The sequence below is a fragment of the Podarcis melisellensis genome (genome assembly GCF_964234715.1).
Source record: "Podarcis melisellensis genome assembly, chromosome: 1".
NCBI classification, from domain to species: Eukaryota; Metazoa; Chordata; class Lepidosauria; order Squamata; family Lacertidae; genus Podarcis; species Podarcis melisellensis.
In genome coordinates this window covers 115,416,164-115,432,453 of record NC_138528.1, presented here as the reverse complement: position 1 = coordinate 115,432,453, position 16,290 = coordinate 115,416,164, and the positions used below count along the sequence as shown (strand labels likewise).

Sequence of the window (16,290 nt, the reverse complement as noted above, 5' to 3'; positions counted from 1 at the left end):
AGGGTGCTGGGAACTGTAGCTCTCTGAGGAGTTAACCTACAGTTCCCAGTGTTCTTTGTGGAAAGCAGATTGCTTTAGATGTGCTTTGTGACCTAAAGTTTTCGCTATCGTGAGAGAACAACTAAACCTTAGTTTTGTCCCAGGCAGAATTCCTCTCTTGTTATAGTTAGAGCAGATTACAACCCTTAGAATCGTTGATTGTGCAAGTACACTGTTTATTAACTGTCAGGGCTCCTTTACCTTTAATGAGTAATAATTAAGACTTTCAGGCTCGTCTATCGTGTAGGTTACAAAAAGAATGCTGAAGAATTTGCATCCTTCCTCAATTTAGAATGTGTTTAGACCAGCATACATTTTATCCTCACAACCCTGAGACATAGATTAGGCTGAGAAATGGTAATTTGCCCAGTTCTAGCACATGAGATTCCTAGCTGGGGATCTGAACCCTTATTTCCATAATCCAGGTCCAGTACTCTGTTCATTAAACCATGCTGACACTTAAGTGAAATATCGGTTCTTTAAATGACTTCTTCTTCATTCCACTAGAGTTTTTCTTGGTACTTACATGTTTTAAACTCCAAAACACAATCCTAATATAAAAGTTCATATTAGAGATGTCATTATCTAACATCAAATTACTACTTAGAAATGTCACTTTTATTAGAGTATGACACTCTTTGGGACCTGCTACCTATATATTACCTGACAAATAACATTCTACTCAAGTAAGATGGATGCAAGTGATGATTACATGTCTTTTAGTAACTCATTTTCCAACTCCTGGAACAGTGAGGGTTACAGACAAATGCCATTGCTAGACTATCAGTTGTATTTTTAGGCAAATGACTTGACTGAGTATCAAGTGTCATTGCTACTTTGTTTATGCCAAGTAGACTTCTTGAACATACTTTTGGTATAAAAGTTTTTCACATTTATGGTACTCATTATTTAATGATTGCATATTTGATTAGCACTTGATATGTATATTTTATGGGGGGTTTTTTATTCCCCCCCAATAGCAGTCTTTCCTGAGTTTGCATTTCATTTTTGCTTTTAACACACAGCCGTTCATAAATTCTTGCAGGTCCCATTACACTTATATAGAGATCCGTTTTGTTTAGCTTACTTGACAAAGTGGCGTGCAGGTCATGACAACCTTAGGGAGCAATGTGAGTGGACAGAAGTTCAGATTTGATTGCTTTGTATAATTGGGACAATTGTGTTAATCAATAGAATCTTTCTCAATGAAAAGGTTGTTTTTTTTAGATAGTTAATTGCATTACTGAAAGTGTGTAGACACATTCTTATATGTTGATCACAGCACAAAGATATCAGGTTTTTGTGCTTGTACACAAATCTGCTTTTGGCACTGCGTCTGCCTTCTGTCGCTAGGTTACTAATTGTTCACGTTGGCAGTAAGTATTTCAATCTTATGTCAATATTTGCAATATGAGAGTTTTCTTCCCACTCTTGAATAATGTTATTTAAGGTCTTTGAGTATTTACATGTTAGTTATTCTTGCAACACTTAATTAGACTTCTTGTATGGCTTCATCAGTTCGTCAATAAATGTATGGTGAAAGGTGACTTTAGCATTCTTACCCTACTAAATCTAAGGCCATGTACAGTTGTTTCTCTGAAGCATCAAAAATGACTTAACCCTCCTTTCTGCCATGGCATTAACCCTGCAGTAGTTTAACTACTCAAAAGTTCCATTTACTAGAAAAAATGGAGTATATACAAACAGAAAAATTGTGCTTAAGTATATTTGCTTCAGTTTTCTAATAAGCAACTGTAACGTCTTTCTTTAGTCCAATGCTGAACTAATGTTGACTAGATGTGGGTTCAGGCCTTCTTCAATTTCACTTTTAAGAGAATCTTAGCACTTATTTTGGCCAGAGACCATAGTAGGATACCCTGCTAATGAAAGTGTGTTATCATGACGGCTCTACAATATCTACATGGTACCTCTGCAAAGCCCAACAATACTAGTAACTCAATAAACAGGTTCTAAAACTCTTCTGGTTTCACTCCTCTGTGTTTGGTTCATCTTGCCTTTCTTGATCATGGTAGTTTTCATCTACTAGAACGTTTGTTCAGAAGTTAGATTCTTATGCAACTTGTATTATTCATGGTTAACTGGGAGTGATAGTGGATTGCTCCAGTTAAGTAGGAACTTTGCTAGAAGACTGCTTAGCACAATCTAGCACTTTAGTTCAAAATAGCTAATGGACGCCAGTAAATATTAGTACACATACAAAACAGCTGATGAGAACTAATGTGAGATACTTGAACATGCGCTGCCCAAGGAAGGATTAATTGGAATAAGAACAATGAATAGTATCTACTGCATTTGATGTTTGTGGTCTGTAGTTCAAATAAACTGAGCTTGTGCATGGGAAGAATACCATCTCAAATATATGCAGGGATGCAGAATTGGGAAAACTTTGGGAAATACATATACAGAGCTATATACACTCATAATAAGAACCTGTGGACTTGTGATTGAAATTAAAAATATTAGACGGATAAAATTATGGGAAAGTTTCCCTAGTACAGTTTTGAAGAGCCTGGTTTCCAGGCAGGAGAATAGTATATTAATGAACACTATAGAATGGAATTATTGTAATATCTTGGGGGTTTTCTCCTTTTCCAGAAATAGTATGCTGGATAAGGTTTGCTTCATACTCACACACTCAGAATTGAGAAGAGATTCAGAAGTTTCATATCTATTTATAAAACAACAAATTCTTGTCTCCTGAGTGTAAGAAACTCTCTAAGTTACATTAAGAGTGTGGTTGCTTCCAAGGAGGAAACCTCTAGAATGGTTAGAATTGGTTTGGGTGGCACATATAGAGGACCTATCTCAAACCATGAATTGTAAAATTCAGTGGTAAAGGATCCATCATTCTTGGTGCTAGAAGATCATCTCCCTGAGAAATGGCACAGAGATAGCTTGATTTGTCTCCAAACACAATCTGTTCTACAGGCTTTTTGCCTATTCCCATGCTTGTACTTTGTGGTATAGTTCCTTCCTTCCTTCCTTCCTTCCTTCCTTCCTTCCTTCCTTCCTTCCTTCCTTCCTTCCTTCCTTCCTTCCTTTTACTGAGAACATTGGAACATTGGAAGATCTGCTTTCATATGGGAGCTGGGGTTTATCTTCTGCTGTTCATTTCTAGTCCCCTGGTTGTCCAACTATTGTCTTGCTTCTATTACAGAGACTGACCATTCCAAGCAGTTGCCCTGGAAGCTTTGCAGAATTGATGCTCCAGTGTTGGGAAGCAGATCCAAAGGTATTTATTTACTGTTATCCACTGTGTGTTTTAACTGTACTGTTTTTTTTAAAAAAAACAAAACCCCAAAACCCTCCTGTTGCAGATGGGACACTAAATGTGAGATAAGAATTTTCCATTTGTATTATTTCATTTCATTTCCATGTACCACCCACCCTCTCTGCTGACACTGGATAAGTTTAAGGGAGCCAGGATTTCAGGTACAGAGCCTGCAATCCTATATGCACTTACGTGGGAGTAAGTCCCACTGAACTCATGTAATGGATTGCCTTGTGAATTATCTAGGTAAGCGTATATTATCATAGGATTTAAGCAATGAACAAAACTTCATAAACACAATAATAATTATAAAACTATAACAAATTCCTTTTTTGTATCAATCATATATTATAAATTTTGTTAGCAGATGTTCTATTTTCTTTTAGCTTATAAACTGTTGAATTCAGGCACTGCAGAGGCCAGGATGCCCTCCAGTTCTTTAAATTTCACCCTTGAAAAGTCTTGATAAATGTTAGCTCAAAAATCTTCCCCTATATTGAATATCCTGTGCCCCTTAAACTTGCCCACATTTCACACCCTCCCTTCCATTCTGAATAGAGGAAAGAGCTTATTTTTACGAGTGATCATAGTGTTGCCTCATGTAGGTGTCTTTTGCACGTTGTTGAAGATGCCTAATGAGGAAGGAGCATGCCCACACAATTTGGGTTCCTGTTCCTTTTTTTGCTCATTTAGGTGTGGTGGCCAGTTTGTGTTCAGCAGTCATTTTCTGTTACACCACATCCTACAGAGAGCCATTCTGTATTATGCTGCACGCCCCATGGCAGCCATTTTGTGACTGGTGCCCATTGAACTTCCTCAAAATTCCAAATGTTCCCACTGGCCCAAAAAGGTTGGCAGGCCCTGAAGCAGACTGACCTTCTTCATATGGCCCAAAGATTTTTTCAACAATACCATAACAACAATGAGCACAGTGATCTACTTTACATCTCCCCTCACCATGACCACAACCACCAACTCCTTTTCCAGTTATCAAGGTCCCATAATTTATTTACCTTATATTGCTAATAGTAATTTGATACAGTACAGTATTTCCCTACTAGATGAGTAATTTCAAATCTCGCTTAAATGCTTAACTTTACACTTAATTCATATATATTTCTGGTGATCAATAAAGAGATATCCACTTGATTTCCAGCTTATCCCGAGATAATTATTTTTACCCTTGTGGATTTACCATTCAGGGTGGAGACATTCGACCCACGTTTTAAAGCAAGCCAACCTAATTCAACCGTTCTAGACACAACTCAACTATCCATTAGATCACACACTTCTCCAAGTTTTGCAAAAGCAGTTTCCTTTCCAAAAATATGTCTATAGTATTATAGAACAAAAATGCGTTTTTGGGTGGGGCAAGGGAAACGCATACAATTTTACGTGCCAATTTTTGCGTTGCTTGAAAAAAAAATGCATAAAACAAAACCTCAAAGGGACCTATCATTGAATGCATGTGACACTAACGCAGAACAGAAATAGTCCGTCCTGATGTACATTGTTCCAAATCTAAACTGGGATTGACTGATGTACTTTGAACCAGTGGGTGCCATGGTTGGTGCAAAGGAATCGAGGCTTTCCTCCATGCCCTCATTCACATTTATTACTGTGAGGCTGTAGCCACTCATTACCCATGTGGGAACCACAGGGAGGCACGAACTGCTGAAGCAAGCCATTAGGACTCTACATTAGGAATCAATTATGGAATTATATCAACAGGTGGAAATCATATACTGCCAAGAATGCACCTGCTGCCATTGCTATCCTTCTGCTCCAAGCTGATTAACTGTAAACTATACAGTAGGGTCCTAAAAATGCGGGTTTTACAGGAGTAGTTGAGGGAAATAGCTGTGTGTGAACATGTAGAATAGACGTGGGATGAGGTGAGGGGAACGGCAACCGCTGAGCTCTAAGCAGTTGTCTTACAATTGTGTGCAAGATGGACCAGAAATGACAGACAAAGAGATCCCTTCACCTAAACGTTGAATAGGCAGCTCTTGCATAGAAGAGCACTTGTCTCTTTTTGTTATACATTTGACATTTTTTTAATGTTGTTTGACATTTGAAATAAAGAAATTGTCTCTCTTTTATAATGCGAAAATCACTTGGATCTGCCTGGGAGAGACACCTCAGCATTGTTCCTAATTGTTTTTGTGCACTCGAATTAAAATGCACGTTTTAATTGCTGCATCTGTAATTTTAGCAGAAATGGTATAATTACAGGCGTGATGCAGAGAGAATGTGTATCATCCGTTTATTATGTATCCACATTTTGGTTTCAACCTTTTGTCTCAACCTTGTCTGGGGTCTGTCAGACAGACTAACGGAGGCGATGCTCTCTCTCTCAAGAAACATTTTAACTCTGACTTTTTTCAGTTTTCAACAATTACCCCACTTTTTTCAGCATAACAAAGGAAGCAATGAAGGCAGAAGAAAATGCAAAGAACTTATGACTGCTTTGCCTGAGACAGTATTTTTTTTTTTAACTTGAAATAATCAGGTCATCCTTGGTTATGTGGAGCACATTTTCCCCTTCTCTGTTTCTGGACTGCATTCTGACCCAATCTGCCTTGTAACCACAGTGCTAGAATTGGCACAGGGAGGCAAGGATGTTAAAAAGTTGCATAAATTTGCACACTCAACCAAAAAAACTTCTTGCGTACTACTATTTTATGATTTTCAAGGACCTGATTTGAAGATGTGGACAACAAATGTTCTGTTTACCTATGCAAAACTGAAATATTATAAATAACTCCTTGTCTTTTTTTGTAACTTCTGTGTAAAGTGAATCCTATGTGCTTTTACAGAACAAAGGCTTCACACCACAAGAAAGAAAAACACGGCTGTATTCTGCATTTCTGTGGCTAACATTCACAATGAAATGTCACTGTCATGCCTCATGAGGGCACACAAAACTTTTCCAAGTTTTGTCTGCTACTTTATTGTGCTGGGCCTCAGTGTTCTCACATGCTAGTAAGGTTTTCTTTACTTCTTGTAGATTAGTTTGTTCTTGCAATTGTATTGTGAAAACTTCAATTGAAATAAAAAATTTCCATTACTATTTTAAATGTCACTTCAACAAACAAGCAGTCTCTTGATGCGTTAAACATTTTTGGTACTTATTTTCGATGCTTTCCCTCAGTTTTCATCCATATTCTTGTTCTAGGCCCTGAAATAAAGACGTAATTACAAGTAGCGTGCTACTTTGGTACTTATTTTTGATAATTTCCCTCAGTTTCCATCCATATTCTTGTTCTAGGCCCTGAAATAAAGACATAATTGCAAGTAGTGTGCTTGCTTTTGATTAATCAGAATGGTCTCATGCTGAAGCAAATATATGAACTTTGTGAAACATGATTTTTTAATTTTAGGCCACAAATATAATCAATATTTATATCCCATTTTTTGACTGAACATGCCCAGAGTATATTCATAAAAATCATACAACAGCGTCATAAACATATAAGTGCAACTTACTAAAAGCAGTAACAGCAGACACAAAATAACACTTTAAAGAAAACAAAAGCAAGGGTAAAAGATCATACACATAAAACTGGCAGCAATAAAACTAGGAGTTAGGTGCAAAAAGCCTGTTGGAATAAGTGTTTTCAAATACGTATGGCAAAAGAGAATTGACAGAGAGAGCGATTGATTGGTTTTGAATAGAAGAACATTTCAGAGTTGCTACTCTGTCTTTCTGAAGGCTCTCTCATGCTCAATCACTAAATATCCCAAGTTGGACCAAAAGTGCGTCTCTGGGTAGGCCTATATAGGAAGAAGCAATCCCTAAACCATTTAGGTCTTTAAAGGTTAGAACCAGCACTATTGAACTGAGCCTTGAAGTGACTAGGAAGCCAGTGTTTGCATACAATGCTTGTGAGGCATACAAGGTTAGTGTTTGTAAAACTGATATTTAAAGTCTTCTTTTTTCTAAAAAAAAAATCTGGACTTATTTTCCTTTCTTTATCTCAAGAACGTGGGTTCCTGCCATACAAGTGTATAATCTGTAGTATGAAGCCTTCCTATAGAGCTGCAGTTTCATTTTACATACATTTATTGCCACATGGCCATTATGGGAAGGTGTTTCAAATGCAGCATAAGGCAAATTTCTTTCTTTCTTTCTTTCTTTCTTTCTTTCTTTCTTTCTTTCTTTCTTTCTTTCTTTCTTTCTTTCTTTCTTTCTTTCTTTCTTTCTTATACACCACCCTATACCTGGAAGTCTCAGGTACAACATATAAAATCAAACCAAAAGGAACAACCCACAGGAACATTTTTGAAGACTGGGAAATAGCAAATTCTGATGGCCTTCCAACATTTATTTGCACATGTGCTGTATCCATGGTTAGGATTTCAAACCTTCAAGAAGCGGAAGAGACCTTAAAATCTGCAAATTCTTCCTCCTCCTCCTCACCAAAGCCGGACTCCCTTTGAACCAGCCTTTTCATATGAATTAATAGAATTAGAATTAAACATGATGTGCTGTAAGCAGAAATTTCGATCTTGTCAGAGGTGCCACTGAGGGAAGGAACATTGGTCTCCATATTAGTTTCATTGGAGAAGTTGTCATCCTATTATCTGTGCTTGAGAAAAAATTCAAAAATAGGTTTAGGAGTCATTAGTTACCATAGCATTGCACATGAATAATAAAATCATATCTAAAAATAGAAGGTACATTCAGGACTTTTGCTCTGCTACAATTTTGAGACATTTTTTTTCCATGTGTAAAAACAAACAAATACCACCAGTTACATATTATAGATTTTTTTTCTCCCTGAATTGCATATACATAATAATTATCTAGTCACCAATACGTGTTGCACTTGCAGCTTTCCTGGGAGAATTCCGTTGTTAATGTGGTCCTAGAAGGTATTTTCATCATGTCTAAAATATATGTATTTTTCCTCCCTCAGAAAAGACCGTCTTTCAAGCAGATCATTTCAATCTTGGACTCTATGTCAAATGATAGCAACCTCCCAGACCAATGCAACTCATTCCTGCATAACAAGGCAGAGTGGCGGTGAGTCTAATGAATGTGAGATTGTGACAGGGGGTGGGATTAAAATGTTTTATGGAAGGCTAGAGATCCCAGTTGTCTGAATTCATGGCTTTTCTGACCTGAGTTCATTGCTTCTTGGCTGAATATGAAAGGAGTTTGACTCCACAAACGTTCACTCCTGAACAATTGCCTGTGGAACGCCCTCCCTTCAGATGCGAAGGAAATAAACAGCTATCTTCTCTTTAAAAGACATCTGAAGGCAGCCCTGTTTAGGGAAGTTTTTAATATTTAATGCTGTATTGTTCTTAACACTAGATTGGAAGCCGCCCAGAGTGGCTGGGGAAACTCAGCCAGATGGGCGGGGTATAAATAATAAATTATTATTATTATAAATGACAAAAAGTTCTTCCAGTTGCTTGAGTTCAAGCTGAGAAACCTTGTTTGATTTGCATTCACCAGAAGTTGTTGTTTCTATTTATTTTTAACAATTTCTAACTGGGGGCTTTTTTCACAGTGGTACTGTTAGTCTATACTAAACCTAAGAGTTGTGTCAGAATTTTGTACAGAGATGGGCACGCTAATGAACTCTGCCTTGGACGTGGCATTTATGCACCCAATACAAAACACTCAACGAGACCAACTACAACTAAGGACGTGTCTACACTTCTGCTCGTCCAGTGCCATAAAAGCTGGGGTTTGAGCTATTTTCTGCTTGTTCCACCGCTTTCTCACAGAGAGCCCACTCTTTAGTGCTAAATTGAAACAAACGGCACTCCGTAGAAAACCCAATTGTTGTTTGTTCCGATTAAGTGCTAAAGATCAAGGAAAGTGGGGCGGCCTAACAGCTTTGTGATGCCATCACACCATCACAAATGCAATGCATTTCAACAGTATGGGGAAGTCAGTAGACCTACATTCTACCACTAAACTGTTGCATCGTTGATATTAGATTTGGTCTTGCTCTTGTCTTTATTGTCGTGATACTACTTGGTCTGCCCCCCCAAAAAAGTGTTTTTGACATTCTAAGGTCCTTACCCTTAAATACAACTTATTTAAATTTATTGTTTTATTTATTTAAACAATTTATATAGCGCTTAACTTCAGTCATCTCTAAGCAGTGTACAAGACTTAAGTGATCCCTGTTCTTTTCTGCGCAATACGGATTGTGACATCACCACCTAATAATTACAAAATAATCAGGGTTGAAGGATGGGCTGATTATATTCAGAAGAGTAAGCAAGATGTTAATGTGCATCAAGTTCACAGTTCAGCATTTTTCAAGGTTCATTGTATTTATTAATGAAGGCTGTACTTTTTTGGGTGGGGCAGGAGATGGTGTGTAAAATTAAACACTAAACATTAAAATTTATGGCCATGTTAGAAAGGCCTCTGTCTCCATAAAGAGGGCTAGGAAAAGCAAACGGCAGAGTTCTAAACTTCTGATGCCATGGAATTGAAACTAAATTCTAAAGTTCAGAAGCAGAATTTTATTGCAACATATTTTTATCTTGGATTTGGACATTTTTCATGCACTCTCTTCCAGCACTCTTTCATTTTCCCCTGTTCTTGAAAGGTCACCACTGAGAATAAGCAGATGAATTTGTTGGTTTATCAAGCACCCGATGGGCTATAATGTTTGACTTGACTTGACTCTCAGTAAACCCAGCAAGCTTCTTGTTTCTGTGGTGGTTCCATGGTTCCCGGTGCAAGTGATGGCTGAGCTCAAACTCATTGACACTTTCCACTTTGGTCCAGCATTAACGGCATTCATAGGTGCTAAAAGTCTCCCTCGCTGCATGGTTCTCAGCATGTTTTCTCAGAAGCCCTGCTGTGCTTGGTGGTATTTTTATGGGAGTCAGTGTGCACAAGGCAGCCTCTGTGTACCTTTTGAAAACGTCGTTATATCCGTCTTACAGATAAAACATTAAAGCAGGTCTGCTTAGTGTGCTTTGAAGGCCTTTTGAACGGAGAGCTGTGCAAGCAGAAGGATTGTAACCCAGGGATCTTTGCAGGAGTCTAAATTAAGAACCTTTGGCTGTTCTCCAGATTAATGTGGAGCACAATTTAATAACGTACTAAATTGTTATGGGCCCGCCTCTCTCTAAAAAAGAGAGAGAGAGAGGGGGAAAAATGCACGGGAAGAGTATAGAGTGGTTTAAAGATGTAAAGGGTTTTTAAAAAAAATAAAAATAAAAGATTTATAGAAACAGGGTGTATCAAAACAAAACATCCTAAACTCAAGAGAACTTTAGAAGTGGACTGATAACAAGAGAATTTTATTGCATGGGTGGAAAAAGTGAGCACAAGATCGGAAGTTTGAGCCAAGTCACATGGTCAGAATATAAATAGCCTCTTTCAGAACAGACATTATTCTCCCACTGAATCAGCAGAGCATGGCAGTAACCAGCATTTGGGAAGAGTTAGAATGCTTTGCGCCATCTTCTGTTGAAAAACGGAAACTGCACCACAGAACTTTGGATCGCACTCAAAGCTTCCTATGAAACATAATTTCAGCCTAATCCCAAACATGCTCACTTGGAAGTACCAATTCCCGCCGTTTTCAATGGTACTTACTACTTAAGAAATGCGCTTTTTGCATTTGCAGCCTTTTGAGTTCCATTCATATTTAGCTTTTCAATATGAAGCAATGCATCCTGCACTCCTCTTTCCTGTTGCATAAACAGGGAAATATTTGCAAACGGCCAGAAGTGCATTATCAGCACACATCTGAATGCAAAAACATGCAAATAGTACGTATAGGTTTCAAAAACTTAGCAAATGCTGTTAAAGCAGCAGAACTGATTTGAAGCATTGGAAAATGTTGACAGTACATAGTTCTCACTGCATGCCAGACTTCTGGAATATGCAGAAATGACTAGTTGAGATGAAAAAAATAAAAAAATGCATCCACAGGGGCGGAAGCACTGGGACATCCGATCTCGGTGATCATGGGCAGGAGGCGGAGTTACGCTAAGACCAGACCATGTCATTACCGAGGAGGCAGGTTTAGTCGCTGTTTGAAGACTATCCCTGCCTCCGGGTCTGGCCTTGACCGGATGGATACTGGAATCAACAGGGGAAACCCACATGACCTGAAGGTGTTGCTGTGTAATGCCAGGTCAATGATGAATAAAACCGCTGCCATCCACGACCTGATTGTGGATGGAGGATTTGACCTGGCATGTGTGACAGAGACCTGGTTGGAGGAAGCAGATGGGCCTGTCCTTGCTGCCGCTTGCCCACTGGGTTTCTCTTACGCACAGCAACCCAGGTCATGTGGGCGGGGAGGGGGGGTTGCAGTGATTTTTAGGAAGTCACTAGTTTGCATCAGGCGTCCTACTGGGAAGACCCAGTTTTCTGAGTGCATGTTCTGGAAGTTGGGCAATAGGGGCAGTACAGGATTCCTTTTGGTGTACCGACCTCCCCGCTGCACCAAGGATTCCCTGTCCGAGCTGCTTCAGGTCGTGGCGGATGTTCTCCTGGAGACACCTAGCTTGGTTGTCCTAGGGGATTTTAACATCCATGCCGACACGACCTTACAAGGGGCCGCTCGGGACTTCGTGGAAGGCATGGCCTCCATGGGGCTGTCCCTGAATAAGTTGGGCCCAACTCATAGTCATGGACATGCCTTAGACCTGGTATTCACCTCTAGTGACGTGGGTGATCTGACACTAAGTAAAAGTGAAACCAAAGAAGTGCCATGGTCAGATCACTTCCTGGTGCAACTGGACTTCTCCGCGACCCTTCCCCTCTGCAGGGAGGTGGGACCGATTCGGATGGTCCGCCCCCGCCACTTAATGGATCCAAATGGTTTCCAGAGAGTGGTAGGGGATGCTTTATCCCATGTTGATGGCCTTTCAGCTGATTCCCTGGTGGCCCGCTGGAATGCGGAGTTAACCAGGGCTATTGACTGTCTGGCTCCGAAGCGCCCTCTCCGATTGCATGGAGCCCGGACAGCCCCGTGGTTTTCTTCGGAGCTGAGGGCTATGAAACAATCGCTGAGACGGCTAGAGCGTTGGTGGCAGAAAACTCACTCCGAATCTGACCGGACACAGGTTAGAGCTCAACGTCGAGCCTACCAAGTGGCGATAGCGACGGCGAAGAAGACTTTCTTCACCGCCTCTATTGCATCTGCAGAAAATAGTAGCAGGAGACTCTTTCAGGTGGTCCGCAATTTAACGGAACCACCTTTACCACCGGGGCCTTGTAAAGACCCCAAGATCTCCTGCAACGATTTTGCAAAGTTTTTTGCAGATAAAATCACTCATATTCGGAAGGAGCTAGACACCACCGTGGGAGCAGGGCTGGGGCGGGAGAGTGCTAGAGCCCTGTCTGGTCAAGTTGCATGGAATCAGTTTCAATCCGTTACCCCCGAGGATGTGGACAGGCTGCTTGGACGCGTGAAACCAACCACCTGTCTCCTTGATCCTTGCCCATCCTGGCTAATAAAAGCAAGCCGGGAAGGGCTGGGCGATGGGCTCTGCGGGGTGGTGAATGCTTCCCTCTGTGAGGGAACATTCCCAGATCCGCTGAAAGAGGCGGTCGTTAAACCGCTTCTTAAAAAACCATCTTTAGACCCGGCCAGTATGGCCAACTATCGCCCAGTCTCAAATCTTCCATTCTTGGGCAAGGTGATTGAGCGTGTGGTTGCTGAACAACTCCAGGCACGCCTGGAGGATGCGGACCATTTGGATCCCTTCCAATCGGGGTTCAGGCCTCATCATGGGACCGAAACTGCCTTGGTCGCACTGGTTGATGATCTCCGGCGAGCTAGGGACAAAGGTGAGAGTTGTTTCCTAGTTCTGCTGGATCTCTCAGCGGCCTTTGATACAATCGACCATAACATCCTTCTGGACCGTCTAGAGGGGCTGGGAGCTGGGGGCACTGTTATACAGTGGTTTCGCTCCTTCCTCCTGGGCCGTGTTCAGAAAGTGGTGGTGGGGGATGAGTGTTCAGACCCTTGGGCCCTCACTTGTGGGGTACCTCAGGGTTCCGTCCTCTCCCCCATGCTTTTTAACATCTATATGAAGCCGCTGGGAGAGATCATCAGGGGGTTTGGACTGGGTGTCCATCAATATGCAGATGATACCCAGCTCTACCTCTCTTTCAAATCAGAACCAGTGAAGGCGGTGAAGGTCCTGTGTGAGTGCCTGGAGGCGGTTGGAGGATGGATGGCGGCTAATGGATTGAGGCTGAATCCTGACAAGACAGAAGTACTGTTTTTGGGGGACAGGGGGCGGGCTGGTGTGGAGGACTCCCGGGTCCTGAATAGGGTAACTGTGCCCCTGAAGGACCAGGTGCGTAGCCTGGGAGCCATTTTGGACTCACAGCTGTCCATGGAGGCACAGGTCAATTCTGTATCCAGGGCAGCTGTCTACCAACTCCACCTGGTACGCAGGCTGAGACCCTACCTGCCCGCAGACTGTCTCGCCAGAGTAGTGCAGGCTCTAGTTATCTCCCGCTTGGACTACTGCAATGCGCTCTACGTGGGGCTACCTTTGAAGGTGACTCGGAAACTACAGCTAATCCAGAATGCGGCAGCTAGACTGGTGACTGGGGGCGGCCGCCGAGACCACATAACACCGGTCTTGAAAGACCTACATTGGCTCCCAGTATGTTTCCGAGCACAATTCAAAGTGTTGGTGTTGACCTTTAAAGCCCTAAACGGCCTCGGCCCAGTATACCTGAAGGAGCGTCTCCACCCCCATCGTTCTGCCCGGACGCTGAGGTCCAGTGCCGAGGGCCTTCTGGCGGTTCCCTCATTGCGAGAAGCAAAGCTACAGGGAACCAGGCAGAGGGCCTTTTCGGTAGTGGCGCCCGCCCTGTGGAACGCCCTCCCAGCAGATGTCAAAACGATAAACAACTACTTGACATTCAGAAAACATCTTAAGGCAGCCCTGTTCAGGGAAGTTTTTAATGTATGATATTTTAGTGTTTCCTGGTTTCTATGGAAGCCGCCCAGAGTGGCTGGGGGGGCCCAGCCAGATGGGCGGGGTATAAATAATAAATTATTATTATTATTATTATTATCTTAGGTTTTGGTAGGTGAGGCAAGCTAGTCTCGCAATTACTGTTTTTCTGCTGTCAGATGTGCAGGATCAAGCCAATGTACCAGGTTCCATAGTTGTCATTATGATGTATCTGAATTGCTTGTGGATATTCCTGCTCTACTTAGGCCCAGCTCACATGTAATACTAAACCCAAACTAGCTTGGCAACAGCAAGCAGGCTGCTTCATTTCCTCCCTTCATTCTGCTGCTGTTTCACTATGGTTTGGCATAGTAAAAGGTAAAAAGGTAAAGGACTCATGGACAATTAAGTCCAGTCAAAGGCAACTATGGGGTTGCAGCGCTCATCTCACTTTCAGGCCGAGGGAGCCGGCGTTTGTCCACAGACAGCTTTCCGGGTCATGTGGCCAGCAGGACTAAACCGCTTCTGGCTCAACAGAACACCATACGGAAACCAGATCGCACGGAAACGCCGTTTGCCTTCCCACCGCAGCGGTACCGATTTATCTACTTGCACTGGTATGCTTTCGAACTGCTACGTTGGCAGGAGCTGGGACAGAGCAACAGGAGCTCACCCCATCGCGGGGATTCGAACCGCCAACCTTCCGGTCGGCAAGCACAAGAGGCTCATTGGTTTAGACCACAGCACCACCTGCGTCCTTTACCTTTACCTTCAATCATATACTCATGGTGGTTTTCAAAAAGAATAAAACAATTAATAAAACAAACTAATTGATTTGCCATTTTACAACCACCACCACCATGGTTGTTTAGACCACAGCAGCACCTTTACCTTTACCTTTGGCATAGTGTTACATACCAAACCATAGGGCAGCAAACCTCTTGTGGCTTGTTTGGCAGAGACAAACCTTGTGCCCAGGTTTGCACTTTGCCAAACTGTGCCTTCACTCGCAATCAGTGTAGTGGCAGGAAGACTGGAGGACAAGTGAAGCAGTCATGTGTTGTTTTTTTCTGTGTGTTCCCATGTTCCTGTTTCTTCTGCCTAAGACATGGTTTCACTTAATGTCCCATGCAAACAAGGCTCAAGCTTCTATGGCAATTCATGCTGTCACAGAGACAGCCGCTTATGCCACAGTGCCAACACAATATTCTAGATATGTAAAAAAAACACAGCTGTTCTTTTGAAATGGAAGTTTGTGGTTTCTAACCATTGGGTCTCAGGGATATTGAAAGGCAATATGATCTTTATAAGCATACTGTATAAATGTCAGGAATTAGAACCAAATTGCAAAGTTTCCCCCTTGTTATTGTTGGTCTGGAAAAAAAAGCAAATGCTATCAAAATGGCATTGTGTAAAAGAACATTTGTGTGGTTTTTCACTTTTATTTCAATTTTTATCCAAAGTCTCACTAAGAAATGTGGGGCAGCTTCCAGATACATGGACATATTTAATATTTATAAGTTTGCTTTGAGCCATTTTTTAAATCAATAAAGCAACTAAATAATAATAATATGCAAAACATTAATAACAAAAAAAAAAAACAGTTCATGGATTTTAAAAATATACAAAAGCACAGTTCCCAATTTTAAGTATATAAAAGCACAGTGTCCCTGGTTATTAGATGCCTGTTAAAGTAGGGGAAAAGCTCATAATATTTTTAAGGATTTCTGCTTTTATTTGAGATATTGCTGATACGTTTGCCAGAGCACAATATAAAAGTACAGTATCAAGTAAACAGATTTCCACCTTTAGCCTTACATAAACAGATTTCCACCTTTAGCCTACATAAAAATGAACTACAATAGTGGGGTGATCTGAGTTGTGGAGAAACAAGCCACATTAATCTGCAAGAACCACCGAAATAAACAGAATACACATTCTCAGTAATGTTAGATGCAGATCGCTAAACTTGTGGAGTAACAGACTCATTAACTGGGCAATGTACAGGAGCCTTCCATTTAATTACACTGTTCTATTATTAT

At 41.2% G+C, this 16,290-nt stretch overlaps 1 protein-coding gene and 1 long non-coding RNA gene across 3 annotated transcripts in view; both read left to right on the top strand.

Annotated features, from left to right (window-relative positions):
* LOC309363780 overlaps positions 1-16,290 on the top strand; it is a 122,985-nt gene that overhangs the window by 56,907 nt on the left and 49,788 nt on the right. The gene's annotated exons all lie outside the window — the stretch shown is intronic.
* The window catches only part of MAP3K20 (mitogen-activated protein kinase kinase kinase 20), a 70,470-nt gene that overhangs the window by 35,106 nt on the left and 19,074 nt on the right, over positions 1-16,290 (top strand). For both annotated transcript variants that reach the window (XM_081889208.1, XM_081889207.1), the window contains exons 9-10: positions 3,218-3,292; positions 8,254-8,360. In XM_081889208.1, coding sequence (XP_081745334.1) covers positions 3,218-3,292; positions 8,254-8,360 — 182 coding nt within the window. The remainder of the gene's footprint in view (positions 1-3,217; positions 3,293-8,253; positions 8,361-16,290) is intronic.